This window comes from Pituophis catenifer, unplaced genomic scaffold (genome assembly GCF_029215685.1).
Source record: "Pituophis catenifer annectens isolate HBS135680 unplaced genomic scaffold, rPitCat1.0.hap2 SCAF_6, whole genome shotgun sequence".
Taxonomy (NCBI): Eukaryota; Metazoa; Chordata; class Lepidosauria; order Squamata; family Colubridae; genus Pituophis; species Pituophis catenifer.
Window position 1 is genome coordinate 35251313 of NW_027256886.1, and position 27046 is coordinate 35278358.

Below are 27046 nucleotides of genomic sequence, written 5' to 3' on the forward strand. Positions count from 1 at the left end.
AATTGGATTGCTCATACTTGGATACTGTTCCCAGCTTGCTTGTTTTTTAACATGTTTCTTATAATTATGGTGTTTAAAATATGTACACGGGTTTGTGCACAAGGAAAGGATTGATAGTATACCAAAACTTGCTCTAATCAGCTGTGATGAACTTCTTTTGCTGTCCTAGAAAGTTTGGGTAATGGTTGTAGATTTACCAACTGGAGGACACCAGATTGGAGAAAGCTAGTTTAAAATACTAGAATATCTCATTCTCTAATCATAAAGATCATAAATTGCTTTCCTGATGATGGCAATTAAACAATCTGAAAAAAAATACAATAAAACCATTAGCCTTTACTTTATTGCAAAGCAACAACAGAGGGAGGAAAAATAGGAAATCTGAAACAGGCTAATGCTGTAGAAGAAAACAGAAAAATAAACAAGTTTATTTTTCGCAGCTTTAGAGAGGAAAAAGCAGAAGTATGGATAAAGTGTCTTGCTGGCTGTCATATTTTCAGAGTTTAACATTTCAAAACAGCAATCTAAGTGTGAAGTTAGATCTCTTTTCTCGGAAATATTATACCCACTATGAAATATTATGAAGTCTTTGGGCAGTTCCTTCATGAGTAAATGTGTTGGTCAAAGACTTCAGTAAAAACTACCACAGCTGCTCACGTTGGCTCAGCTTAAGTGAGTAGCAGAATTTTTTTTGCCACCCACTCTTTTGGCTTGCTTAACATTTCTGGAAGAGAAATGGCATTTTCCTAATAAGAATATTTCTGATTACATAATGATCTTAAAGAGAAATAGCACTTTCATTTCAACATACAGATCCTTCTCTGTTTTCCTTTAGATACAATTAAATTTGGGTAGCATTAAATAGGGAATGGTCTGGTCAGATTTATATTTTTAAAATGTAATTTTAAAATTTAATAAGGTCCTTGATCTTTATGTGAATAATTTTGTATAACCCTTATTTTAACCAACATTTGATCAAATAACTAGCACTCAAAAAAGTATGCATTTTCTCTGAGGAATCTATGCATCGTATCCAGGCATGGAGAGACACTGAAGTAAACATGCATTCAAAATTAAAGAATTCTTTACCATGTCCTGCAGATAGATGGAAAGTTTTGTATTACCAATTTTTCTTGGAAAAGAACAAAGTCATTAAAAAATAGTTGCCGTGCTTACAGTTTATCCATATAGTAAAAATTATAAAGTTGGATGTCTTTGTGAGCGTAGTCTATTCTGAATATGCCTACAATTTTCACCTCAGGTTGAATCCAGCAACACTGAGCTTGAACTCTCCATACACAAGATGAAATCAGAAGATGCTGAACTAAGGGACTCGCTAGCCAGGATGGGTGCTCTAAACGAAGGATTAGCGAATGACAAAATCAAACTAAACCACATCATCCTCCAGGTAACAAGATACAACAGTAATTGTGCTATTATCAGGCATGAAGAATCAGGACCATGGATTAAGTTGCAGTTCAGATTATTTATTGCTCATGCCTATACACAAGAATCTTAGTCAACTAGCAGCACTAAATTGGCACTAGGTAAGAGTTAATGGAATTCAAGAAGGGTGGGACTTGGACCTCTTATGACAGCGTTGGCGAACCTTTTTGGCACCAAGTGCCGAAACAGAAGCGTGTGCTTGGGGGGGGAGAGCGCCGGAAACTGGAAGAGCAGCTCCCTGGTGCGCACACGCGAGAGTGCTGGAAATCGGAAGAGCAGTTCCCCGGCTCACATGTGTGCACCGGGAAGGTGAGATTCCAGTTTCTGGTATGAAACATGCCACCTGGTCTTCCGGTTTCTGGCACACATCGTGAACAAAGACCAGCTGGTTGATGCACATGTGCGTGCTGTAAACCATAAGTTCAGCTTCCCAGTGCACATGTGCATGCCAGAACCTGGAAGAGCATCGGTTGACAGCTGGTATACCCGGAGAGATGGCTCTGTGTGCCACTTCCGGCACGCGTGCCATACATTCGCCATCACAGTTTTATGACTGATTCCTCTCTTGACTCCCCCAACCCCAGGCTCTGCCTCTCCTTTTCTTCTACAGCTAGGAACAGACTGTAGCAAAGAGCAATAACTGTATATGTCAGCTTGCTTGCGCTTAAAGAATAACAACTTTCAAGTGTTAAAGATTTAAATACTGACTGATAACTAATAACAGATTCTTAGATTAAAAGTAAGCATATTAATTCCACTTTGTTCAAGAGACAAGGCAGTTACAGTATATTCTTCAAGGTGATAGTAAAGAATACAGAAAAATGAAATATTGAAAAATTAAAAATAAAATAAAAAGCAAAACAGAAAAACATTATAAAGAGGAATTTTCAGTAGCTCATTTTTTCCCTTTCCTTTAATAGTCCCCAATTTCTAATCACTACATAAATATTTGTACCTTTCTTGAAATATTGTAGATTGTTATTTATATTTGTTTAAACCATTTTGTTTTATATTTTTATAATTGATTTCATACCTCTTTTTTTAAAAAAAGTGCTCCAAATATCTAAACCTGGCTTTTTGTATATTATATAATAAAAGTAAGGGATCAATTCCTTGTGAATTTAGTTAAATAAATATACAGAATGAGCTCTGCTATTGCTGCATATTCTCTGACTTTAACGTCCCATTCTTGTATTATTGGCAAGGTTTTCCTTTTCTAATATTGTAGCAAATTCTGGTCACTGTCAGTACACATCTTATAGATTATGATACTTTTTGTTTATGCTCTCTGGAATTATTCCTAATAAAAATACGTGTAGTTTTAGTTAAAATTCTATCTTTTTTAAAAAAATCATAATGCTTTAGTGTTATTTCCTTCTAACATTTTGGCTTCACACACATACACAAACACACACAGAAACATGAAATCAATGCAATATGTACTCTATTTATTATTGCATTTCCCACATTAATTATTTTTGATTTGCTCATCTTAGGAATCGGTAGGGAAGGTAAGTAGATTTCACCCCTGATTTCACCACTGGCATACATGATATTTTATAGATATCATGTCAGCCCTGTCAATGATTCCAAAGATGGACAAATCATACCATAATCAGTGCAAGAAATGCAATCATAAATAGAACATTCTAGAATGTGCATTGCTGTGTGGGTGTGGGTGTATGTGTATATACATACAGTACATACATACGTACACACACATATATATACACACAGATACATACATGTAAATACTACAAATACACACACACATACACCAACCCACATATATGCATAAATTACAGTAATTATGTTGGAATAAAAATATTTGAAAGTGATGCTAATGGTGAAATCACCAGTCTTATCGTTAGAAAGTTCCAATTTTTTTGCAGACTGTCTCAGAATATCTTCTTCTTCTGCTGCTGCTGCTGCTGCTGCACTGTATCTTTCTTTCTTTATACCATTAATACCTATGAAGTCATTTGGCTAAACTGTCTCCTTCTAAAATTAATATTCTGTTATTTGGATATTTTATCCACATTATTATCCATAATAGACAATTTTCTTTTCAATATTGTAATATTATAATCTTACTCTATTCTCCACTCCGTATGAATCTGTTAATTGTCATTTCTACAAAATTTTATCTGAAATTTGAACTGCTGCAAAAGCTTGCAGAGAATGAGCCATTTGTGATAGTTGCTGTTTGGCATTGCTATATACTAATGTTTTTAATTTTGTCTTGGTCCTCTACATATAGTCACTTGCTTTGTAAGATAGGAAGCTATATAAATTTGACAAATAAATAAAGTATATATAATTCCTAGATCTGAGAGAGGGAAACTAGCCCAGAGTCACTCATGTGGCTTTCTGCCTAAGGCATAAGTCCAACTTACAATGTTTCAGTTTCTAGCTTGGTTTGTTAACTATCACACCAAACAAAGTAAATTATTGCAGATGTTTTTAAAATTATAAATTGTGGATTGCTCCTAACAGGAGATGAGATTAAAGAGTTTATTTTTTTTAATGATGTGGCTTCAATTATATGTACATGAACGGCGCACCTGCATCTGCAGTGGATCTACACTATGTCCATTGAAAGTAACTTCATTAAGGCAATGACAAATAGGAGTAGTTTAAAAACACTCTGTAGTGATCCTACTCCTGTATCTGCCCCTAAATTAATAATAATAATAATAATGTGGATGTCAATTACATACATACATGTCAGTTGGCTTTTAAGATTGCAGGTTGGACAACTGCAGATGGCTGGAGATGTGCAAGTCTCTGTGTAAAATTTAAATCAAATTTTGCCTAAAATGTTTTTCAACCCAAATTCCAAATCTATATTGACTAGGAATGCCCAATCAAATAACCAATATTTCTGTCCTATTGTTTATTTTCCATTTGACACTTGCACATTTGGTAGAAATTCATCAAAACACAGAACTAGGTAATCAGACAAACAACCTGACTTGGAAGAGAAGGCAAAAAGGTGTGTATGTGTGTGTATACCAGCATATATCTATATAGATGTATATCTCTGTAAAATTTCTGATTCCTGATCCAAGGGTCTATGCTTATAAAGTTGCTCATTTATTCTCAAAGGAAGTTTGGAACTTACAAATAAAGTTACTGCAAGATTGTACTCCTATGATTTCTCAAACAAATATTTCCACAACATTCCCTTATGGTGACATGACTCCAAGTTAAGCCTGCCATTTATGTTCCTGTCCACCTTCTGTCCTCCCTTCTAGAACTTGTACATCCCTGTGTTTCCTCTTTATTGTGCAGCTTGAAGATGAGAAGAGCAAGCTGGTAGGGAGGAAACAGGAGCTGGAGCACGAGCAAGTGGTTTGGCGAGAACAGCATGCACACTTTGAAAAGGAACAGATGCACATGAGGGCAGAGAAACAAGAGTTGGAGCAGAGTTGCCAAGCCTCCGAAGAGAAAGGGGAGATGCTGGAAGGAGAAATAGCCTTACTGAGAAGGGAAAGAGTCCAGCTACAGGACCAGATGATGCAGGTATGAAAAGATGAGGCCTTTTATCACGGCAAAGTACTGTATGTACATAGGAATCGACTTGGATCAACTTGGTTGTTCTGATTCAGACTTTTGCATTTAGCTGGATAACTCTGGAAAGATGACAAACAGAGCTTGGTAAACAAGTAGACACACTTACATTCTGTAGCCAAAAGAAAATGAATTTATGCAAATCACGCAAAAATATTGTAGTTTTGGTTTTTTTGATTGCTAACATTATGGGGAGAGTAAATTAATCTATAACTGCATCCTTACCATCAAGGACACTTCTTATCCTCTCTTTATATACCCTGGCATGTTAGGTATATGGAATAGCATTGGGATACATGGATTGTTATGTGATAAGGATCTAAATAGATCTGAATAGATTTCTGCAAAGGTTCTAAATTTTAAGATATAAAGGATTCATTTTAATAATAGTTTCTGTGAGGGAATCCAGAAGCTTTTGTAGAAGTTTTGTAGAAGACTTTCTATAACTTTGCATTCAAAGTTGTAGCACAATGAACACAGGGGTGAAAAAAGTTTCTTTTTAGAAAAATGTAATGGATCATTTTAGTAACTGCATTTATATCCTTTTTTCTTTAGAACTTTTGCCTTTTTTATGAGTTCTTCAGCTCCTGCTACTAGTATCTCTCTCTCTCTCTCTGTCTCTCTCTCTCTCTGAGATGCATGTTTTTGTCTATATTCCTCCAGCTGAATAGCCAGAAACAAGCTCTAGGTGAGCAACTGGCCCAGAGCCACAGAGAGATCGAAATGCAGACTGATTCACTCATCCGTGTGCTACAAGAGAAGGACGAGATAGCTAAGGAGAAGGCACAGCTGGCTGTGGAGCTCACTGCAATGCAGAGGCAGAAGAAGTTGTTAACAGAGGAGACAGACACTCTCAGGTAATGATTATCTCTGATGAAACAACAGTACACAAAACAGCACAGTGGCCTGCAGTTACATGCAAGCAAATTCTGAATGAACATTAGAAAAAAAAATCTTAACAGTAAAAACAGTTGTATATGTGTGTAGTGATTGAAAAACTAAAGAAATCTGAATAAACATGATGGTTTTCAACATTTTCCTCATTACATGACTTATGTTTTAGTTTATAATTGTTTTAGCAGATAATGGTATCTAGTCAACCTTGTCAAGTACTATCTATGGGTTTAGATGCTAAGCAAGGTCAGGGCAGGTTAGTATTTAGATGAGAGAACATCAGAGAAGCCCAGGACTATAGGGGACTATAAACTGGGAAGTAAGAAAAAATTCTTGAAAGCAAGCGAAGGCAATGGTACTGCTGCTAAGAAAACTGCAGGATACACCCATGTAATTATAGGAGTTGTGTTCAATTTGTAAGTGACTTTATCTTTGCATTGATATCCTGCATCTTCTACAAAAACAAAAACTAATGTTTATAGTTTTCACAGTTACAGTATCTTTTCCCACAAATACACTGGAGAAATCTTCTTCTGGATTTCACATGAGTGAGTGGTATCAGCCCTGTGCTGGGTTGTATTATCAGTGCCAACAAACTGTATGTACAGATAGCCCTCAATTTATAACCACAAGCTGGCTGGGAAGGTTACAAATGATGATCACATGATTCTGGGACAATGAAACTGTCATAAATACATGCCAGTTGCCAAGCTCCCAGATTTTTATCACAGAACCATGGGGATGCTGCAACGATCAGAAGTGTGAAAAACGGTCATAAGTCGCTTTTTTCAGTGTTGTTGTAACTTCAAACAATTGCTAAACAAATTGTTGTAAGTTGTGGACTACTTGTAAATACTATCTGAACAATAGCCTCTTTTTAAAATCATTGCTTTGTGGGTGTCTACAGATTCAAGGTGAAGACAGCCTAATTGATTGGCACTGATTATATCCTAATGTGCTTTTAGAACGGAGAAGGAATCCCTGGAAACCAGCCTTTTTGAGGCACAAGAGCTGACAGCTCAACTTGAGGCCCGCAAGGAACAATTAGAAGGAGAAAATCAAGGCATTGATCTTTCCAGGAAGGCAATTCAAGGTACAGTATGCACAATCTGATTCAACAATTCATTTGGATTTAAAAATTCAGTAAATCTGAGTTTTTCACTGAGTTTATTTATTTTATATGGTGTGCCAGAATATAGCATTAGCTGTTGCTTTTTATTTTTGATACTCATGCTGCTGCTTCTTCCTGGGAGGTCCTTGGGAGGTCCAGCACAGCCAGAATGTGTAGACTATTTAGTCACAACAAAGTCACATTGCCTGGGGTGCACTACAAGAAGACTGCATTGCACCCATTTTCACAGAGTGACAATATTTCATAAGAGGGATTTTTTTTTTCAAATTCTGGGTATTTTAGCTTTTAAGTTCACTGTGGGCCAGGCAAGTTTTTAAAAACTTTTGTGCTAAGATTATGCTTAATGCGGGTTGGTTGTTAGCATTCTCATAAAAACTAGTGAAAACACTAGTTTATTTACTGGTGAAGTAAATAAACATTTTCATGCTAGAACTATATGCAAAATGAAATCTTCAAGAAGCTATTTTGATACCAAAGCTTTTACACTATTTATCAGTTGGATTTAGGAGTGAACCAGGGGTGGATTCTACTTACTTTTACTACCGGTTCACAACGGGGCCGCATGTGTGTGCTTGCTTCGCTCGCATGCACGCACGCTCTTCTGCACATGCACAGAAGCTTCTGCGCATGCACAGAATTCTGATGACATCGGGGTCGGTGGGCGAAGCCTTCTGCCGGTTTTACTAGCGGTTCTATAGAACCGGTGCAAACCGGGGGCAACCCACCACTGGAGTGAAGAGTTAGATGAGTTGCGAGATGATGTATCAAAATGTTGCAGCGACATCATACCAGAGATTCATTTTCAATTGGTAATTTTTTCACAGATATTATTACCATGTCTAGATTCCAATAAGTTGATTTTCCAGGTGAAGTTCTTTTGCTACCACATCACACTGCTAATTCATATTCAGTCTGCAATTAATTACTAGTTGTTCTGGTGCTTTTTAATTAACAGTCACATTATTTGAACAGAAAAAATACTGGCTCAATTTCTTAAAGTAGCTACAACTTTTTTTCTAAATGGTATTGGAAAATCTATAATCAAACTTGCATTTAATACATTTTCCAGGTGCAGTGCCAATTTCATTATTCATTTTGGTCAAAAGCAAAGACAGTGTTCCAAGAAATAGGACAAATACTTAACAGTCTTCAATAATTAATATGATTTTTGCGGTTCGTTTTTCTCAGAACATCAGATTCTGCAACATTAGAAAATCAGTTTTGCTGTAGCAGGATATTGAAAAACTAAAGTACATCTTTCTTTTGGATCACCTAATATTGGTTGAAAAACACAGCAACTCAAGTGTCTTGAAGAAATGAAGAATTTTTAATGAAAGATTATTCTAGTCACATCTGATCTCCAGATTGCACCTGTCAACAAATTACTTTTTGGACAGCAGTGTTATATATTCAAATATGCAAGGCTTGCATATGTTACAATGTTATCTATCTGCTCCAGATTATAAATAGATTTATATATATATATATATATATATATATATATATATATATATATATATATATATATATATATATATATAAATAGAGAAGTAGATGGTCTTTTTTTCTTTTGTGCTTTGTATCTGTTACTCTTGTTCTTTTATTGGTTTTTATTTTCAATGTTTATTGAAATTAACATTATAATTTTTTTAAAAAATTGATGAGGTATATTTTAATCCCAGAGAGACTTTATGCTGCGTTCTGAATAGCAGTTCTTTTGAAATATCAACTTCTGGAAAGCAGAAAATGGCTTTGACCCTTATATGCATGTTTTTGGGGTTCTTGAATGTATTTGGTAGCACACTATGACACATAATGCTGAATTGGATTGACCATTGGCCTGATCTAGAAAAACTGGGCTAATTTGTTGTTTTCTCTATTTTATTCTGGCTTTCTGGCAGTTTTAGCAAGTTGGTTATCAGTGGCTACAACCAAATTCAAAAGCAGATACACAAAACACATCAGAGCAAACAATGTTTAAATATGATATTAATAAAGAATAATTAGAGGATGGGATTATTATCTTTTGGAGGAATAATACCAGTGAATTAAAAGACAATGGTGAAGTCTGGTATGATTGAAATCTTTTTCAACACTGTGTGTATTGGAGGATACCTAAGAATCTCTTCTGAATAGTTTGTTTTCTTTCACAGCGGAATTAGGAAAGGTTCGGCAAGAACTTGAGCTTCAAGAGAGTACCCTAAGAAAAGAGATAGAGATGTTGAAGCACCAGTTGACTCAAACAGAAGAAGAGTGTCAGCTATCTATGAAACATCAAAAGCAAGCTTTTGAAGAGGACCTTGGGACTCTTAGAAAAGAGAAGGTCAGTGATGCAGGTCCAAGAAGTGAATAGTCCTATATCAATTTGTAGTGATTGGTATCAAATAGCCCCTGCCTCCCTAAACTAAAATCAGTTCTAATATATCATATCAAGTTCCACAGTTGGTAGCTGTGTTTGGAATAAAAGCAAAAAAACAACATGTGGCAAAATTTATATTTATTATATATTATATTTATAAATACATGAATTTATTAAAATATTGTTTAAGGAGCTACAAGAATGAATGTTGGATTTATAAGAATACATTTGCCTCAGTACTATAATTTAAATAATACAAGAATTTTGAGATTTTTCAGCTAAGTTTACATGTATACCTGCTATGAAAACATGCCTCTTGCTAGGATTGATACATACTCATTATGAGGATACTGATCATCTCAAACTTTCTGAGAGTAGTATCTCTCTCAGATACTCCAGTATGCCATGGAGTTAACATAAGCAATTTAGGATTCCCATTAAATGAACAAAATAAAATCAAAGAGTACTATTTAGTTTTGATGCAAATGTGATAAATTATCTTTGCATATTCTACCCTCATTATTTAGGAGTTCCTCATATAAGTAACTTGTTAGAGAAAATTATATAATTACATTTTCCTTTGTCTGCCAATATAAACTAGCTTCAACCTAGTTTATATCACGAACAAATGTGTTTGAAAAGGATGATTGTGAGATGACATGCATTTTGAGTTGAACTTTATATTTCTAAACATAAAAAGTCCAAGATTAGTAAGAAATCCAAGATAGTAGAAAGATATCATAATTAACAAGCTTTGGCTGCCAGATTCATGTTTCTTATGAAGATTAGGTTATAGATCTTCAGGTATAGTTGCTGGTTTTTAGAATGACAAAAAGTAGCTGAGGGTTAAACTGTGAAGTCTTGATGTTCTCTGAATTTGTTTGTGTGCTTGCAGACATTTTATTATCCAACTAAGTAACATCACCAATAATATCATCATCCACAATTCAAATTTATTTCCAAGCATATTGTGCATGGATGAAAATAGTCCATGGCCCAATACTCCATTTGCAAACACTGTGAGAGTGCAAAATAACAAATTTCATCAGTGCAAATATTTGTGCTTTAATTTCAGAAATATGACTGGTATGAAAATAGAGGACATTAAGGAGATCTTTAATTCCCATCCTTGATATCTTGTGAAATGGACTAATATGTGCAAAATCCAGCTGCACAATATCCAAGTAAAATGTAAATATAAGAATACTAATAAGACTAGGGGGCCTTTTGGAAGTAAACAATTCTCATATCTAGCTTTATGCCTCCTCATCCCAAGAACTAACCCACCAATTTTCTGATCAACCCATTCCAGTAACATCACCTTTATTATTAAATTACCTTTATTAAATGTCTAGGGAGATTCTCAGTCATCCAGGTCATGGTTGTCCCAAAGATGCTTTTTCAAAAGGCAAATGGACTTTGTTTTTTCTTGAAGATATTTTGCTTCTCATCCAAGAAGCTTCTTCAGATATGACTGAAGCTTTTTGGATGATAAGCGAAACGTTTTCAAGGAAAAACATAATCCAGTTGCCTTTTGAAAAAGCACCTTTGGGATGCCTTTACTGAAGTTCATTTTCTGTATACTCTGAAACTCTCTGAGATCAAAATCTCCACAAAGTCCCAGGAGACAGGATTTTAATCGTATTGAATCCAAATTCAATAATATTTTAGTTGATAAACACAATACACTACTGATACCAGGAGATCCTGCGTCTGGCACTAATGGAGGAGAAAGATGAAACTGTCAACTGTCTTCAGCAAGAGAAGGAAGAACTGGTGTCCAAGTATGAAGCTGAGAAGAGGGAACTCATGGAGGAGATCCTCACTTTGCAGCAGCGCAGAGATGAAAGCCTCCTTATGCTAGAAAATGAAAAACAAAAGGTGAGGAGAGAGAGTTGAAAAGCTATACAAGACAGAAGGAAACTCTGTTCCCAATCTCTCCCGTGATATTATCCACTGAGGATATTATATACTGGGATTTATTCAGAGCTCAATGAACAGGGACTGTCAAACATGCTCCGTAATGGGTAGTATTCAGAAAGGAAGAGAAGGGCATTTTAATCAAAAAAAATTTCTGGAAGTGGTAGAATTGCATCTGGTTCTGTTATCTAAATTGAAAACTTGAGAATTTGTTCAGGTCATCTTTTTAAGGCAACAAACCTGATTCATGTTTTCAGAGCTAATAAGGAAATTGGGATATGTTTATCCTTTCTTTTTCATACATTTTTTAAAAAAAGAAGTAATGTTCTTATTTTAGCATTAAATACATAATATCTGTGTTTTGTGGGAAAGTATATTAAAATGTTAATTTTCATACTTTTTTGTAAAAAAAATGCAGATTGAAATAGAAGAGAGTTAGAACTTTTTGATGTGTAAGCATGAAAGAAACTGAAAGAGACTGATCCAGGCCTTCTTAATATCTAATAGCTTTCAGTATCCTTGAGTTATTTTGGTATCGTTTGCTACAAACCTTGTTTTAATGGGAATATAATATTTATTTATTTAATATTTACTATACAGTATTACTTGTATAAAATGGGAAGCAGATGGTCCCATTGCCATTCCAGGGAATCACCCCTGACCCATGGAGTTATTGCAGCTGGCTGACCTTCTATGCCAGATCTTTTTGCAGTTTGGTACTACAACTGGACACATAATACTATCCAATTAGTGCTTTATTTTAGTTACATTTTGTTGAACAAATAAAAAGCTGCTCCATAAATCATAGTTACAAATCACCGTAACATCTTAGCCCAAACCAAACAAAACACGTATTGTAATGGCTTGAGTTAAGTGTAAATTGAAAATTGCTAGCAGCCGTTGTTGGGTGCAACATAGAAAGGCAATTGAGGTAAACACAGAGAGGTATCAAAGAAGAATTACAGGACTGACAGGCGATGTACTTCTATAGAGGAAAAAGTAAATGAAATAGTCATGTTTCCTGTCCATCCATCATATGTGATTTTGTTCCTCCTGACAAACAGAATTTTGCTTTAAGATAACCTTGAAAAAGTATGGTGTCCTAATGAATCCATGGACACATCCCTGCATCATTCTTGGCAACAACACAAAAGGGCTTTTCCCATGTCCACCTTCTATGATGTTTTACATTATCCCAGTCTAGCTCATAGCTCTGATACTTCTTGATGGTTTTCCATCTAAATCCTAAACTGGTCAAATCTTAATAGGTTTCTGAGATGAAATACTATTTTAAAAATACGTTAATAATATCAACATTGTTAAAAAATAAAGATCATAAAATATAGTCAGGACAGTGTAAAGGTGATAAAGCTGATGAGGATGTTTGTTCTCATCATCTTCAGATAATCTCTCAGAAAGAAACTGAAAAGAATCACCTTGTGGAAAAGCTCAGTGAGTTACAACGAGAACTGAAGTACACCAGGTCTGAGATTGAACAGGTGAAGCTTGACAGTCTGAAGCGACAAGAGCAGGATAAGGTACGTATGGATTTTTTTTCTGTGACATTGAGGGCAGAATTTTATTCCTCGCAGGTCTTTCAAGCCAAAGAATATCTAGGACCATACACACAGATCAGAAGATAACTTCTTATCCTTTCGTGTCTAGTAGGTAGAAGGATTTGCTTGTGACTCTCCATATGTATGTCACCTTTTATGGAACTCTCACAATAAAGCCAGCCTGCTTTGGTCCTTAAGGGACATCCAGAAAAAAGGTGAAAATGTTTTTGTTCTGCCAGCTATATGGAAGAAGTGGTTTTTATTCTTACTGCTGTTAAAAGTCTGTAGAGATTCTCAGTTATCCAGGTCATGGTTGTCCCAAAGGTGCTTTTTCAGGAGGCAACTAGACTTTCTTGCACTACTCAGGTGACCCTAAGGACACAGCTAAACCTCCAAGTGCTTTAATGACCCTCTAAAAGGATGCAAATTACCAGCTGTCTGCAAGGAACATAAATCCTTCCATTCCCCACTATTCTGTCAGAGCTGAAGAAGCTTCTTGGATGAGAAGCAAAACATCTTCAAAAGAAAAAAACTGAAAAAGCACATTTGGGATTACTGTTGTGTTATTAGGCTTATTCTGTTAGCATTGATAACTTCATTACTTTTGTATTAAATTCTAATGCCAAATGATTCTTGACTTCTTCTTTTATAAGTAGAAAGAATGTAAATTTAAAATGTTGTTGGTTCCTTAAGCATTTTTTAAAAGCTAAATAGAGCAGCTTAAATACTTTTCAGTATCATTATTGGAATGAAAGGTAAAAAGGTTAATGGAAATAAAACAATACAGGCTTAAAACCTAAAATTTTGAAATCTATTTTGTGAAATTATTTGATTCACAGCACTGTATATTCAGCTCAGCAGGAACCACAGAAAGGGATGGGGTCTGACAGATTTTCTTTTGCTTATGCTTTGGTGGAAAAATGTAAATTTCAGAAAAGTGTTAAATTGAGACAGATTGCTGTAAAGTTTTGTTTTCAACCACAATTACATTGTTTAAAGCCTCTTATATTACTGACATGCAGTGGATCCCTAGGCAGTATAGAATATTAACATATATTTCATGAAATTAGAAATAAAACATAGAAAGAAAATTAAAACATAGAAAATATAAAAGTACAGACTAGCAGTGGAGGGAGAGCATCAAATGGAGATTTCATGTATGAATTAATATTGCCCTGGGTTGCCTCCAGTTCTCAGTCATGAAAATCATACAGATGCCAGCACTTATTTATTTATTGTTGACATCTGTGATAAAATATTTATTTCCAGTTATATATAAACTGAGATTAAGAAAAACACCACAGATTAAGTAAATTTCACAGAATTCATATTCAACAATTTCTAGGAAATCTATAATGCCATAAGAGGGCAGTGTTCTTGCAGAAAATAAAGTCAGCTCTTTTTTTTTCCCCCTTCTGCCCAGCCAGATGGACTAAAAATGGCAGCTTTTTTGAAGCTCCTTCTCATGATCTTGATATAAATGAGGGTAACAAGGAAAAGAAAACATGTTTGTAAGCCATCTGTGTGTATATGCAGCAGCCTATGAGAAATATTGAATACATTTAGTATTATACAATTATATGAAATATTATTTTAACAATATTTAATATTCAAGTGCATTTTAGATCTTTAATTATTACATTTAGGGTCCTCCTTTTCTTTGGAAAATGAAAACAGTGACCACGAGAAAAATAACACTTTGTGGTAATGGGGTTAAGAAAGAGTGACTGCACTCAGCTCCATGGTCAAGGCGGTCAATTCCCTAATCCCAATGCAATATCTTTTCACTCCCTTGGAGAAAGAAAATGTGGGAGAACTATAGGCCTTCCCACTGTCATAAAGTACCAAGAGCTTCTCTGCGGGAAGACAGCTATTCATGGGGAAAGGACCACCCATTCTTTCTCCATAGATGAAGTACAGAGATGTGGGATTGATATAGTGGACCAGTTTCTCAGGGCAGAACATAAACAACCAAAGGACTCCTAGTTACAAGGCTGAAGTTTGCAAGGGAAAAATATCCAGGTGTGCAAATGATAGAAGAAAATGTGCTGGGTATAAGAGGGGACTGGATTCTCAAGCTGGCCAATGGCAATTAAACAGCATTGGCAAATAATTTTTGACATCTTTCCTGAACCATTGCAGCCCTAGTTTGAACCAGAGTTTTTATGGTTGCTTTTAATATTTTCTTTTTTTTAATGCAAGAAAATTGATTCATGGATTTTGTGATTCTGATGTCATCAAGGTTCTTTTTAAAAAAGAAAATCTGTACTCAGAAAGCATTGGAATGTAACTAATTGAAATTCCAATTACTTGAAATTAATGTGGCACAGCACCGAGGATGAAATACTAGCAGCTCTAGGAAGTTTTCAGAAGGAAAGAACTAGTGCAGAAAAACTTTGCTTTTTTATAAATAACATGGAAAGAGATAAGTAGATACTGGTGATGTCATGAGGACATCTAAAATAGGGACACTATGCTGACACAGACATTCTTTGATTAGGCTCCATTCTCCTGGCTCCACATTTTGTTTCTCATAATGCATATCTGGGTTTTTTTCCCCTTTTTTCAATAGCTTTTTGTGGGATTGTTTGATTCTGCTTTTAAATAAAAACACATTGGCAATATCAGCCAGAGCCCTCTTGTATCTCCAGAGAAATCTATTCACAAGCTTGCAAAGCACAGCCTCTTAAGACAAAGCAAACAAACAGCACAACAAGGGTGAGAAACCCCACCAGAACAAATCTGAAAAGCATTTCAGCTGGAAAGATTGACTGAGAACCAGCAGAAAGCCAGCTTTAAAACAAATACATTCCCTGAAGGACTGTAAACAGTAACTCCACCCCAATTGCTTAGAGCAGCGCAGAATGACAGAAACGGGCCCTGTTGCTGTGATTTCCTGGAAATCTTATTTCTAGCCCTCAGTTTCTTGCTTTATGGAACAACTTTAAACCCATTGATGACTGTGATCCTCCTGAGACTGGACCTGATTCAGTGAGCTATTTTCTGCAAGGTAGTACATGCAGAAACAGAGTAGGAACAGAGGCTGGAACAGAGAAGGGCGAGGTAACAAATGCAAGCCAGATGCTCCTCCCCAGGGCAAGGATGTTGCAATTCATAGCTGGAAGCCGCATGGCTGTGTTCCACGCATGGTCCAAACTCCATCCTCTTGGAGAAGCTTATGAGTGGCTTGCAAAGCAGTGAGCAAGTTCTTGGCTCCAGAAGAAAAGATCTTGCCCAAGAGCATCTCATTTCCTGGAGCTCCCCCTCTCTGAATCCCCGGAGGAGCTCCCTTCAGCCTAGATGGCAAAACACAGCCTCCCAAACACAACAAGGGAAGCAGAAATCATCCTGCTCTACTCTGGGAACTGCAGTGCCTGCCAGAGGTTTCCTGCCCCCTCCCCCACACACAGAAGAATGGAGGGATTCTATGATGTTACTTCTACCTTTTCTACTGCTTTCCTATCATTTAAAAGGCTGATCGATACGATTTATTCAAAGAGAAGCCAACTGTTTTGTTAACAAAAATCATCATCATCATCCTAGGTCCTTGGAAAAGATTCACTAGGTGAATTGAAATGACTATGCAACTAACAACAACAACAACAACAAATTTCCCCTTCAGAGTAACAAAACACAGAAACATGCATATGTATGCTGGCTAAGAATTCTGGCAGCTGCATTACAAACACATCCAGAGATCACAAGTTTGGCAGTAGCCTTGAAGTGCTTCAAGATTTACCCGGTTAAAATTTGAAGCAATGTATGCAATGAGGTGATGACAAGGAATATGCTGGCTAATCTTGCCTCACATGTAACATTCCTGTACCAGTGTTGCAGCCATCTATAGACATTATTTCTGCAACAGGCAGAGTAATGAGTATAGAAACTGGCATAAAAGTCAGCAGGCAAAGCTAGTTAGCATGTCCCTGCTCTCTAATCACATTATCGGGCACTTGAGGTAACATAACTTCCTCTGAAATAAGTTTCTCAAGAGATCACAGTTCTCCTTTAGCCCAGGAATTCTGGAAATTATAGTTCCACACATCTGGAAGTCACAGGGTTGAAAAGTTTGAACTATCCTAAATCAGAGGATCAGAATGATCAGTGATGTTTCCTCCAAGATGTCCTGTGATGTGGGTGTTGTTTCCAATTATAAATGGGATGATTGAAGAAGCCAGATGTGTTCAATAATGTCCTGGGGCCAATACCTCTGACACTCATTATTAAGTAATTGTTAAGTGAATTATTATGTATTCTAACTATTTTAGCCTATACCACTTGGTTAACTCTGGAAATGGTTTTGCCCTCCAGATGTATTGGATTACACCTTCCAACAGCTATAGTCAGGATGACTAACTATATTAGCTACAGATAATAAATTGTCAACACATCTGGAAGGTATAGGATTGGGAAAGATTGATGTTCTTGAGGAATCTTGGGTGATGCACCTATATAGACTATATCCTATCATCAGGATTGGGCCGTATCTCAGACTGCTGCTTCTTAGATAGCACTAGGTGGCACTAAGTATCCACAAGTCAATTCCCAATGTAGGCAAGAGACTTTTATTATAAGAATAAAGATTAAAAATGGGGGGGGGGAATTAAATATAAGTCCATAGCAGCAGAATCTAAGTCTTAGATAGCGTAGGCAAAGCATGAACAGGAGTAATAGACCAGAATTCATCAGAATACAGATATACTGATTGTCCCGAATTGATCAGGTTGAAACAGTGGAATATCTAACAGTGAATAATATTTTATTTAAAAAGTAAGGGTTCAAAGGGATAGATGTAGAAGAGACAGGCAATATAAACATAGTTAAAATTAGTGGAAATTTGGATAGTAAGATATAAAATATATAGTAAATTATCCCAGTTTGATACCACTAGACAGCTAACAACTGTATAAATGAAAGTATGTTGTTGTGCATTTTGAATAATAGTTTTAAAAATGTTTTTTTATACATATGGAAACTGAATGTTTAATATCATCTTGCCATAGAGCAATGCATAGACATCAGACCAACCTGCTTGATTTTTAACCCTTTGTAACCCTGTAGTCCATGATCTATAATTTGGTTCAGTAATTATCTCTCTTCTTTTTTCTATACTATTTCAATATGCAGAAAGGCACCACTATTTATGACATATTGTCAAAAAAGCAAATCGATTAACAAGATAATACAAATATATTCAACACTACATTATAAATACTCTCTAATACCCAATCTCCCTTTTCTGTGTTTTAGACAAATCTGGGCACATTTAACTCATGTCTTCAGATTTGCTATTGTTGTTGTTTATTGGGTTTATTAGGGTTTTTCAAAAAGGTTTCTGTTTCAATAAACAAAAGTCTCTATGTGCCTAACACAGACTTCTTTTCTATCATAGCCAGTTGTTATTCCTTTAGCATTTCACACCAAATTTTCTTTCCATACCCATGGAAATGATCTGCCATGCAAGCTATGAATCCTGAACTATACCTGAACTGTCAGGGTATGTAGATTTAATAGCTGTAAACTGATAGAAGGTTGTAAGCGGAAGCAACTGAAAGCTGATGCAATGGGAATGAGGCAGCAGGGTTACTGCCACTTTAAGAAGCTGGGTAAGAAGCTGCCTATATAAGGGAAGCCATTAGAGGGCATTTCCTTCTCCTCATGTTCTCTCTCTCGTTGTGTCAGTAGCTGTTTGATAAGGTATTTACCATGTATAAGTCTGTATATATTTAGCTGTAGATAAAATCACTGTTAATTACTCCTGTCACCAGGAGTTGAATTCAATTTGAAGGAAGTTCACCTTTTACAATGCTATAATGCAGTGGCCCCCAACCTTTTGGGCACCAGGGACTGGTTCTGTGAAGAGAGGTTTTTCCATGGACTGGAGGGCGAATGGTTTCGCATGCTGCCTGCATCCCATGATTAGGGTTTCACTTGTTTGCATGGACCGGTTTCTGGCATGCCGCAGTCTGGTATCAGTCCATGGACCGGGGGTGGGGGACCCCTGTTATAATGTACAATGTGTGTTTAATGTGTGTTAAATTGTATCACACTGCTGTACAAAAATTGTTCAACAGTTATTAAAGGGTATCTGGTTTTCCATTTGTCCTCTATGCCAATGATGCTCTAGTCCAGTTGCAAGTCACATGCCAATCCCACCTCAAATTTTGGATAACAACCCCCACTAAATGAGCCACTAAAATGTGTTGTTAAACTGATTTTTTAATTGTAAGTGAAAGGAAATATTAAATATATGAGAAGTAAGTCATATTAATGGAATTAACCTAAAATTTGTTACTTTTAAATTAATGATAATGTAAATATAATGTAGTTTTAGTAGGATACTGCTCTTTTGGTTATCCTGGCCCTGGTCTTGTTCTAGAGTATAGTCCTTGCTTTGTTACTGAAGAAATATAAGTTGCATGTTGCTGCTTTATTCTATATCTTAAGTTTGCATCATTTCATAGTAACATAGCAGAAGTAAGACTGTAAGCAGCCCATTGCTGCTTACATTTCCCAATTCCCATACAGCATCTTGGCTTTAGTTTCCAGTATCTTCCTTTTCTCTTTTGCCAAGGGATTCATTTCCCATAAAAGATACAAATGTTCCAATTAGTAGTTTTTACTAGATGACTGAGTTGCTTGTCTCAATTCTCCTACACGATCCCATGCCATAGAAGAGGAAGAACATCGAATCCATGAGTTGTAATAGGGAAATGTATGGGTATTTTTATTTCACCTTTTCTGACCCACAGAAAGGGGCATTAATTCAGCCTATTGATACTTTGAATGTTTGTCAAAACTTTTGGACAAAGTTTGTTTGAAGTTGAGTATAAGATTATGGATATTTAGTAGCAGCAAAAGATCAACTCATCAATCTTTATGTTTCTGCTGAGCTTATTTGAGATCAAAACATATTCAAATCATACAATAACTCTAGTGAGATCCAAATGATTTCTGTTGCCCATAACTTCATCAGAGTGTTGCTGAGCTAAGCCAGGGTAGCATGTATGATCTAATCACTCACTTTCAGTTTTGGCATATGATGACTATGAAATACAATTTCATACAATCATTAATTGCCAGAAAGCAAAAATAAAACAAAACTTTCAACCAAGGTTAAAATTATGGAAGGCAACTTTAATATCATACAAAGTTCTGTTGGTGAAAGTTGTTAGCAAATGTTTAGGTTTAGAGCAGCCTTCCCATTCTGAATCCTGGGAACTTTCCAAAGATGTGGATTTCAAATCCTAAGATTCCCCAGTCAGTGTGGCCATTGCTGAGAATTCTGGGAGAAAATCCACACTTGGGGGTGGGAGGGGATATCCAAGTTGAAGCCTACAGGATCAAGAGAAGCTTAATGGCATCTGCAATAGAGGTTTGTGGCCTGTTTGGAAAAGGAATGGGACTCTTTGCTTAAGGCAACTTGAAGTGTCCCCCAACTCAGTATGTTGCAAATATCATTCAGAGAATAGGAATAATTATGGTTGTTTTAATTGGTTCATATCTCACATTAAGCATAACACGGTTTGGGATGATTGAGATATTGTTATTTGAAAGTAATGTTATGTTATGCAAACATAACATTATGGCTACTTTAACCAAGCTTTGGTTATATAGCTGTAACTTAGAATGATTGTAAGCTGTAACTTAGAATCTTTTTATAACATAATTAAAACATTTTATGAAACGTTGACTTGCAAAGCATTGGCATCCTTTGGTATACGGTGTTTGCCTGATATTGGACTTCTTTCTTTTATTCTACTAGTATGCAAGTGAAACACTCTTGAGTGTTTCAGTGTCAGGTTCCAATTAATGTACCCATCACAAATCGAGGCATTCCAGTTCCTCAAAGAACAAATTTATTAAGATAATAAGATCTCAGATGTTGGAATTCACTTTCCAAGAAGAGAAAGAAGCTGTCACTGAGGAAAATAAAATTAATTGCTTTAGTAACAGTATATTTATGGAGAGTAGTATCCTTTATTAAAAGGATTAGCAAACCAGATACTGTTTCATTCTATGACCATAAGGCTTCTTTCATGATATGGATAGGATAGCCAGATTTCACCATTCCAATTTCTTGTTTAATTTAAATAATTGCAGTTTGTCTAAGTGTGACATCTACATTTCTAAGGGATGTAAATATCAAATATTGTACATAGTGATTGATAGTTATGTCCCTTTCTATGCACAAAGCACATTTTACCACTTAAGAAAATTGTCACAAAGTCACTGAAACAGGCATGGGTAGGATCTTTGCTCACTAATACAGCTAAAGGGATCCAGCCTATACTGTAGTGATAGAACAAGTTGCTGGCATAATGATGCATTGTCTCAGCTCTTTTGGCTCTCCTCTATGTTTTACTATTGGCTGGAGTTCTGTGATATAGAAAACAGTGAGATAAGGCTACATAAATCACGGTCTGTGCTCAAGGAAAAGTGAATATCAGGGGAACAGAAGGTAAAATTAGTTTCCCCCGGCCATTCTGAAGATTTTGTGAATCACTAAGGAAGAAAAGTTTACAGTTCAGTTAGTAATGCAATTTTCCTGCTCTGATACTTGATACTTGAACCTCTTGCAGGTTCTAACAATCTGTGCTTCTAGAGATCTTATGAGACGGATCAATCCAAGTAGTTGCTAAAGGAAAATGTAACCCTATTTTAATTTGCATTGAACCTATAAAGCAAATCTAGCTCATGCCATACTTTTTCCTGTGTCATTTTCATTACAGAACACAATTACCAGCATCAACAAAGAATTACAGACCTTCCAGGCACAATTTGAAGATGCAATGGCTGCACACCAGAAAGAGGCCAAACGCTTAAATGAACATATAAAGGAGCTGGCAAGAGAGAAAGAACTTAGTGGGCGGGAGGTATGTATGCCTCTTTAGCTATCACTTCTGGCCATTTCTTCTCTATCCTTGTTGAATATTGGTACCAAAAAGTGGATTGAGTATCCATTTGTCAGCAAGAGCTATCAGTTCAGGCTGCGAACATAAATAGATTTGAAATCTAAAGTCTTCTGCTCCCATAAACGTTAAGAGTGCTAAATGTTAGCAGAAACACCTGACAAAATATTTTAGGAAATCGGTGTTGGAGATGTACCATTTTTCAAATGAGTAATATGTTTAAGGAGGAGGTTCTAATATGATATAAATTCATAACACTGCCACATCTAGACTAGCAAATTTAGCAAGCTTTGGAACACTGCAAACCTCTCTAAAAGCACATCAGCTATGTCCAAGAGCAGAATCAATCTATTCCTAAATTTGCTGGGCTGTATTTGAAACTGCAGTGGAACTTTTCCTGAAGAACTGCTGGGTAGTCTGTTTCCCCTTTTGCAGAAATTTTTACCCAGCTCTTTTCTCTAGCATATTCTCTGGGTTTCCAAGACAGCAGAACTTGAAATTATTATAGGTCAATTTCACAATGTCTTTGAGGGTTTGGGGAATGGAAATGATTATACAAATGGTGCCGTGTTGTTCCCTGGATGAGCTTAGACTCCAGCCAGCGGCTTTTATCATAGCACGTTGAACTTGTTGAAAAGCTGTCATCTGCCTGTATTCTGGATGGATGTGGCCTCCTGCAGAGCATGTGGAGTATCCAATGTGTTCCCAAGATGGGTATTGGCTAGAGAAATTGGCACTGATCCAGCTAGTCAGTGCCTTTACTCCAGTTCCAACACCAGCTTGTCACTGGTTAAATTGGAAGCAGAAATCACTGTCCACCCTGTCATGTCCCCTCTTTTTAATATCCAACTCTAGAGGGTGGTTTTTTTTACATTCTTCCAAATATCTGCAACTCTGAAAAACCTCCCCAGATGGTAACCCTCACCCACTGCCAGATGTTTCCAGGGTTCTAATTCTTTACAAACTGAGAACGCAGAACAAAAATGACCCCAGCCTGAGGGAGGAAAGAGAAAGAAAGGGACGGGGTGAGGGGGAAATAGAAAATTAAAGGACATAAAAGAGGAAGAGAGAGTAATTTAACATGACAGGCTGTTTATTTTGGCAAAAAATGGCCTCTTTTCAACAGATTTCAAAGTCCAGCCCCAGGAGGGACCACACAAGCAAGAGAAGAGGGTTGTTTCAGAGGGCAGGGAGGGCAGAAGGAATGGGGATGGGGCGAAGGGGGTGAGGAAGATCTCAGAGATGGAGGCAGGATGGGCAGAGAAAGACTAACACTGGATGGGAGCAGAGACAACAGCACGCGAAAGAAATAGGGAGAGGGAGAGAGGAGGGGGAGAAGTAAGTTGAGGGACTAATATAACAAGCCGAGGGCAAAGAAACACAGAGCAAAATCCTCACAGGCGCCAGCATTGACCTACTTATCACCATGGGAACCATAACATTTTCACAGCCTTTTAACTTGAGGAAGTCAGCCTTGAGTTGAACAGACCTGCCTTCCCATATGTACAAGAACACTGACACGGACTCTTCTGTGCATGCACACTCCACACAACAACAGTTAAACACGGCAGTCTATTTTGGCAAGCCGCCAGTAGCATGTATCTGTCTGTTGCTCACCTAGACATTGTTGTTCAAGATTCTCATGTACATATCTGTTCTTTTTATGTGAACTTAATTATTTGAATTCACAGACTATGTATGTGTGTGGAGTCATACTTCAATGCATGCTCACTCCTACCCATGCACATACCACCACCACACAAACATGTGCCTTTTTCTCCCACCCTAGATACCTTCTTCCATGTATCTTCTAAGCCTCAGCTGGAGGTTTGGCAACCCAGGCATGATTTCAAAAGAGGCTGTTTATAAATGTTAATCAATATATAATTATAATAATTTCATTATGAGCTTAGCTGCAATATTCTTGTGAAGGAGAAAACACAAGAGAGGAATTAGCCAGGAAGGAATGAATGTATGGGGGGGGGAGGAGAGTTTTGTGTGATGTTTTCTTTTCAGTCCCATCCCCTGCAAACCCCCTCTCCTTATCCTGGGGAATAAAAACAGTTTATTTTATGATGGATCGCCCTTCTCTTTGGTCACTGACCTTTCTTCGTGAATTTCTATTGAGCTCAGCAGAAAAATGCTGAGTGCATTTGTGGATCCCATATGTGGGTGGGGGCTGGTAGAAAAAGGGTCTCACCCTAATCCTTCTCAAAAACAGAACAACAATAACACAGAGCTGGTTGGAATGAGCCCGGCCAACAGGGAGGATCTGGATAATGTTAGAGCTTTTCAGAGTAAAAAGAATTTTTAAAAAAGAGAGAAAGAAAACTCAAAAGAAAAACATAGGACATTGGGGTTCTTATACAATTCTCCTACCCTTCCCCAAAAATACACAGGGCACAAACAAGCACAGCTTTCCAAGGAAGGCTGAATAAAATCCAGACCATTCTTTCTTCTCCATTTTAATTCACAATGCAGTTCATGGGAAAGCTGTTAAGCTAAGTTGCTTCTGTGTCTGTCCAGCTGAAGTTCAAATGGTACATGTGCACTGCTACCGGTTTAATATAGGAATTTCATCTATGTTGTCATTTGCAATTATTCAGATACTTCAAAATTGATCTTCTGTTTTTACTGCTGTCGTTTCTCCCAATCTTTTGCTGTTACATCCTTTGTTGGTAGATCCCATCCTCTCCTGCAGACAAGGTGGAATTAGTCATCTTTTATGTCATTCAAGAGTGGGAAAGAAATCAGGGGGAAGGAAAGTTTTGAGGACAGATCTGTAGGCTACATCAAGTTGAAGTAGATTGCTATATTTTTGCAATATAATTCCCACAGAGCAGATACAGTCATCGTTACTATTTGCAGATTCTGTATGTTCAAATATAATTACTTGTTTAACTGTATTTGTAACCCCAAAATCAATACTCAGAGCACCTTCATGGTCATTCACAGATATATGCAGAGTGGCAAAAAAAAATTGAGTCACTCAATGTGCATATTCCCAGCTGAGGTCGAACAAGGTGACACGCTGCCTTCTGGGTCTTGTATTTCCCTTATGATCAATGATTCGGTATTTGCTAATTCAGAGCTCAAAGCAACTTTATAGACCATAATTATCACGAATAACAAAAACTGACTGCGTTTTAAACAATCAGTGTAATTCTCTTAATATAGACATACAAAGTTTCTCAGTATAGAGTATATGAAACAGAAAAGCCAGTCACTCTTTCTTAAACCAACCTACTCGTCATGGTTATTGTTCTTCTTCATGACCAAAATTTTGCCTCATTCTTGCCTTCTCTTCCTCTCTCTCTCTCTTTTTTTTTAGTTTTCCAAAACCAGCTTCATTTGTTCTTTTCATCCCTGCTAGTGTGGGGGATACACAAGAAAGTATGTCAGTTTAGAAGGAGATTTGTATCAGAAAACCATCTTTTAACAATCAGCTTCCATAAGACAACATTACTGTCCATTAATATTATTTGCATGACAAAAATATTAGCCACGAGCGACCTTAGTAACAATATGAAACATAGGTAAAATTTTCATTAGAAAATTTTTGTCTAATATTTCAGACAGTGGTATATCATCATGACTCATTTCTCACTTAAAAAGGAAGTCAGTAAAATTCTACAGTATAAACTTAACATTCAAAAGTAAGTCCTACTGAACACCTTTCTTCTTAGTAGACATATATATATAGTTCTAGTATATGTAGATGATAGATTTTTTTATTGTTACTTTCCCCTTTAGTTAATATACATTACCAGTTCTGTGTGAGGCTTTAGATTAAGACTATATTTCCCCAAAACTTACATTTTAAATACTTCCTTTGTTCAAATATAGATAAAATAAAAAGCCCAATGTACCTTGTTTTCCCAAAAATAAGACCCTGTCTTATATTTTTTTGAACCCTGAAATAAGCGCTTGGCCTTATTGCCATGCACTCAAAAGCCCTATTGGGCTTATTATCAGGGGATGTCTTATTTTGGGGGAAACAGGATAGTTGGAGGGCATCCAGCAGGGGCAAATTGTACTTAATTGCAGATGTGTGCCTTTCCCTCTGGTGATCAAATTTTCATCTCCATGTTTTAATCAATCAACCAAGACTACAATTCACTGCACACTGACCATATGATACAGATAGAAGAGAATTTTTGTGGTCCAGGGTTGAAAAGTTGAGTCCTTAGTACTTTCTGAACTTGACTGTTTTCTTGCAGATGTTTCATTACCAATTAGGTAACATCATCAATGCTACTCCTAGTCCATCCTAGCACTGATGATGTTACCTTGTTTAGTAATGAAACATCTACAAGAAAGCAACCAAGCTCAGAGAACACCAAGGACCCCATGACCATATAATGATAAGACTTATTTCTGGATAGTAGATGCCTAATAACATGCGCATGGTGCCTTTAATTGTGTGTTTTGCCTACAAACTCACCCTGGAAATACACCAATATCAATTTCTCTGGAGTAAATCCTCTTGAAGTCATTAGGATTATTTTCCAAAGTGCCCTAAAAATTGATGTAGCTTTTTCTTAAAGGCAGAACAGCTCAAAGTCCAACTACGCTTGGCAGAAGATACCTATGCAGATGTTCACAAAGAACTCACTGAGCTTCACCAGAGACTGCAGGAGTCAGAAGAGGCTTGTGATCAGCGACAAAAAGAGCTACTGGAATTTCACAGGGCTGTAGCAGATGAGAGCAGAGAAAAGGAAGCACTTCAGAAATCCAATGCTGACCTCAGAGCCACTGTCAAAAAAACAGAGAATGAGAAGCTCAGGTCAGCAGACTTGGCACAGTGTCAGGCTGGGAGAAGAAGCTTACACACATTGATGGAACAGACATAGTGTTTTTAGAGATGACTGATAATAAACACTTAACCTCTTGTAGACTGCAGAGAATCAAGGAAGAACGAGAACAGAAGATTGCCATTCTGGAAGAAGCAAAAGCTGCAGTTGAGGTAGAGGTGGGAGAGCTCCGAGTAAATCTACGGGAAGTAGAGAAGGCACACATGGAAACCAGAAGAGAGCTTCAGGAGCTGCGCAGAGAGGTAGCTTACAAACAGACTTTCTCGTTGTTCAATTCAGATCCAAGAATGTAACAGGTTAATGGAGAGAAACACTTGACATGATCAATGGAGGCTAGGAAGGATGTATGCAAGATCATTTGACATTACTGTTAACTCCTGGGATTGATACCTAAGTAAACTGAACTATAGCAAATGTAGTAGAACCATCCCAAATGTAAT

General features: G+C 36.7%; 1 protein-coding gene across 1 annotated transcript in view; it reads left to right on the forward strand.

Annotated features, from left to right (window-relative positions):
* CROCC2 (ciliary rootlet coiled-coil, rootletin family member 2) overlaps positions 1 to 27046 on the forward strand; it is an 88909-nt gene that overhangs the window by 38689 nt on the left and 23174 nt on the right. The window contains exons 16-25 of the mRNA XM_070945976.1: positions 1262 to 1408; positions 4741 to 4971; positions 5683 to 5876; positions 6879 to 7006; positions 9199 to 9368; positions 11106 to 11285; positions 12728 to 12862; positions 21613 to 21756; positions 26340 to 26578; positions 26689 to 26848. Of these exons, the coding sequence (XP_070802077.1) occupies positions 1262 to 1408; positions 4741 to 4971; positions 5683 to 5876; positions 6879 to 7006; positions 9199 to 9368; positions 11106 to 11285; positions 12728 to 12862; positions 21613 to 21756; positions 26340 to 26578; positions 26689 to 26848 (1728 nt within the window). The remainder of the gene's footprint in view (positions 1 to 1261; positions 1409 to 4740; positions 4972 to 5682; positions 5877 to 6878; positions 7007 to 9198; positions 9369 to 11105; positions 11286 to 12727; positions 12863 to 21612; positions 21757 to 26339; positions 26579 to 26688; positions 26849 to 27046) is intronic.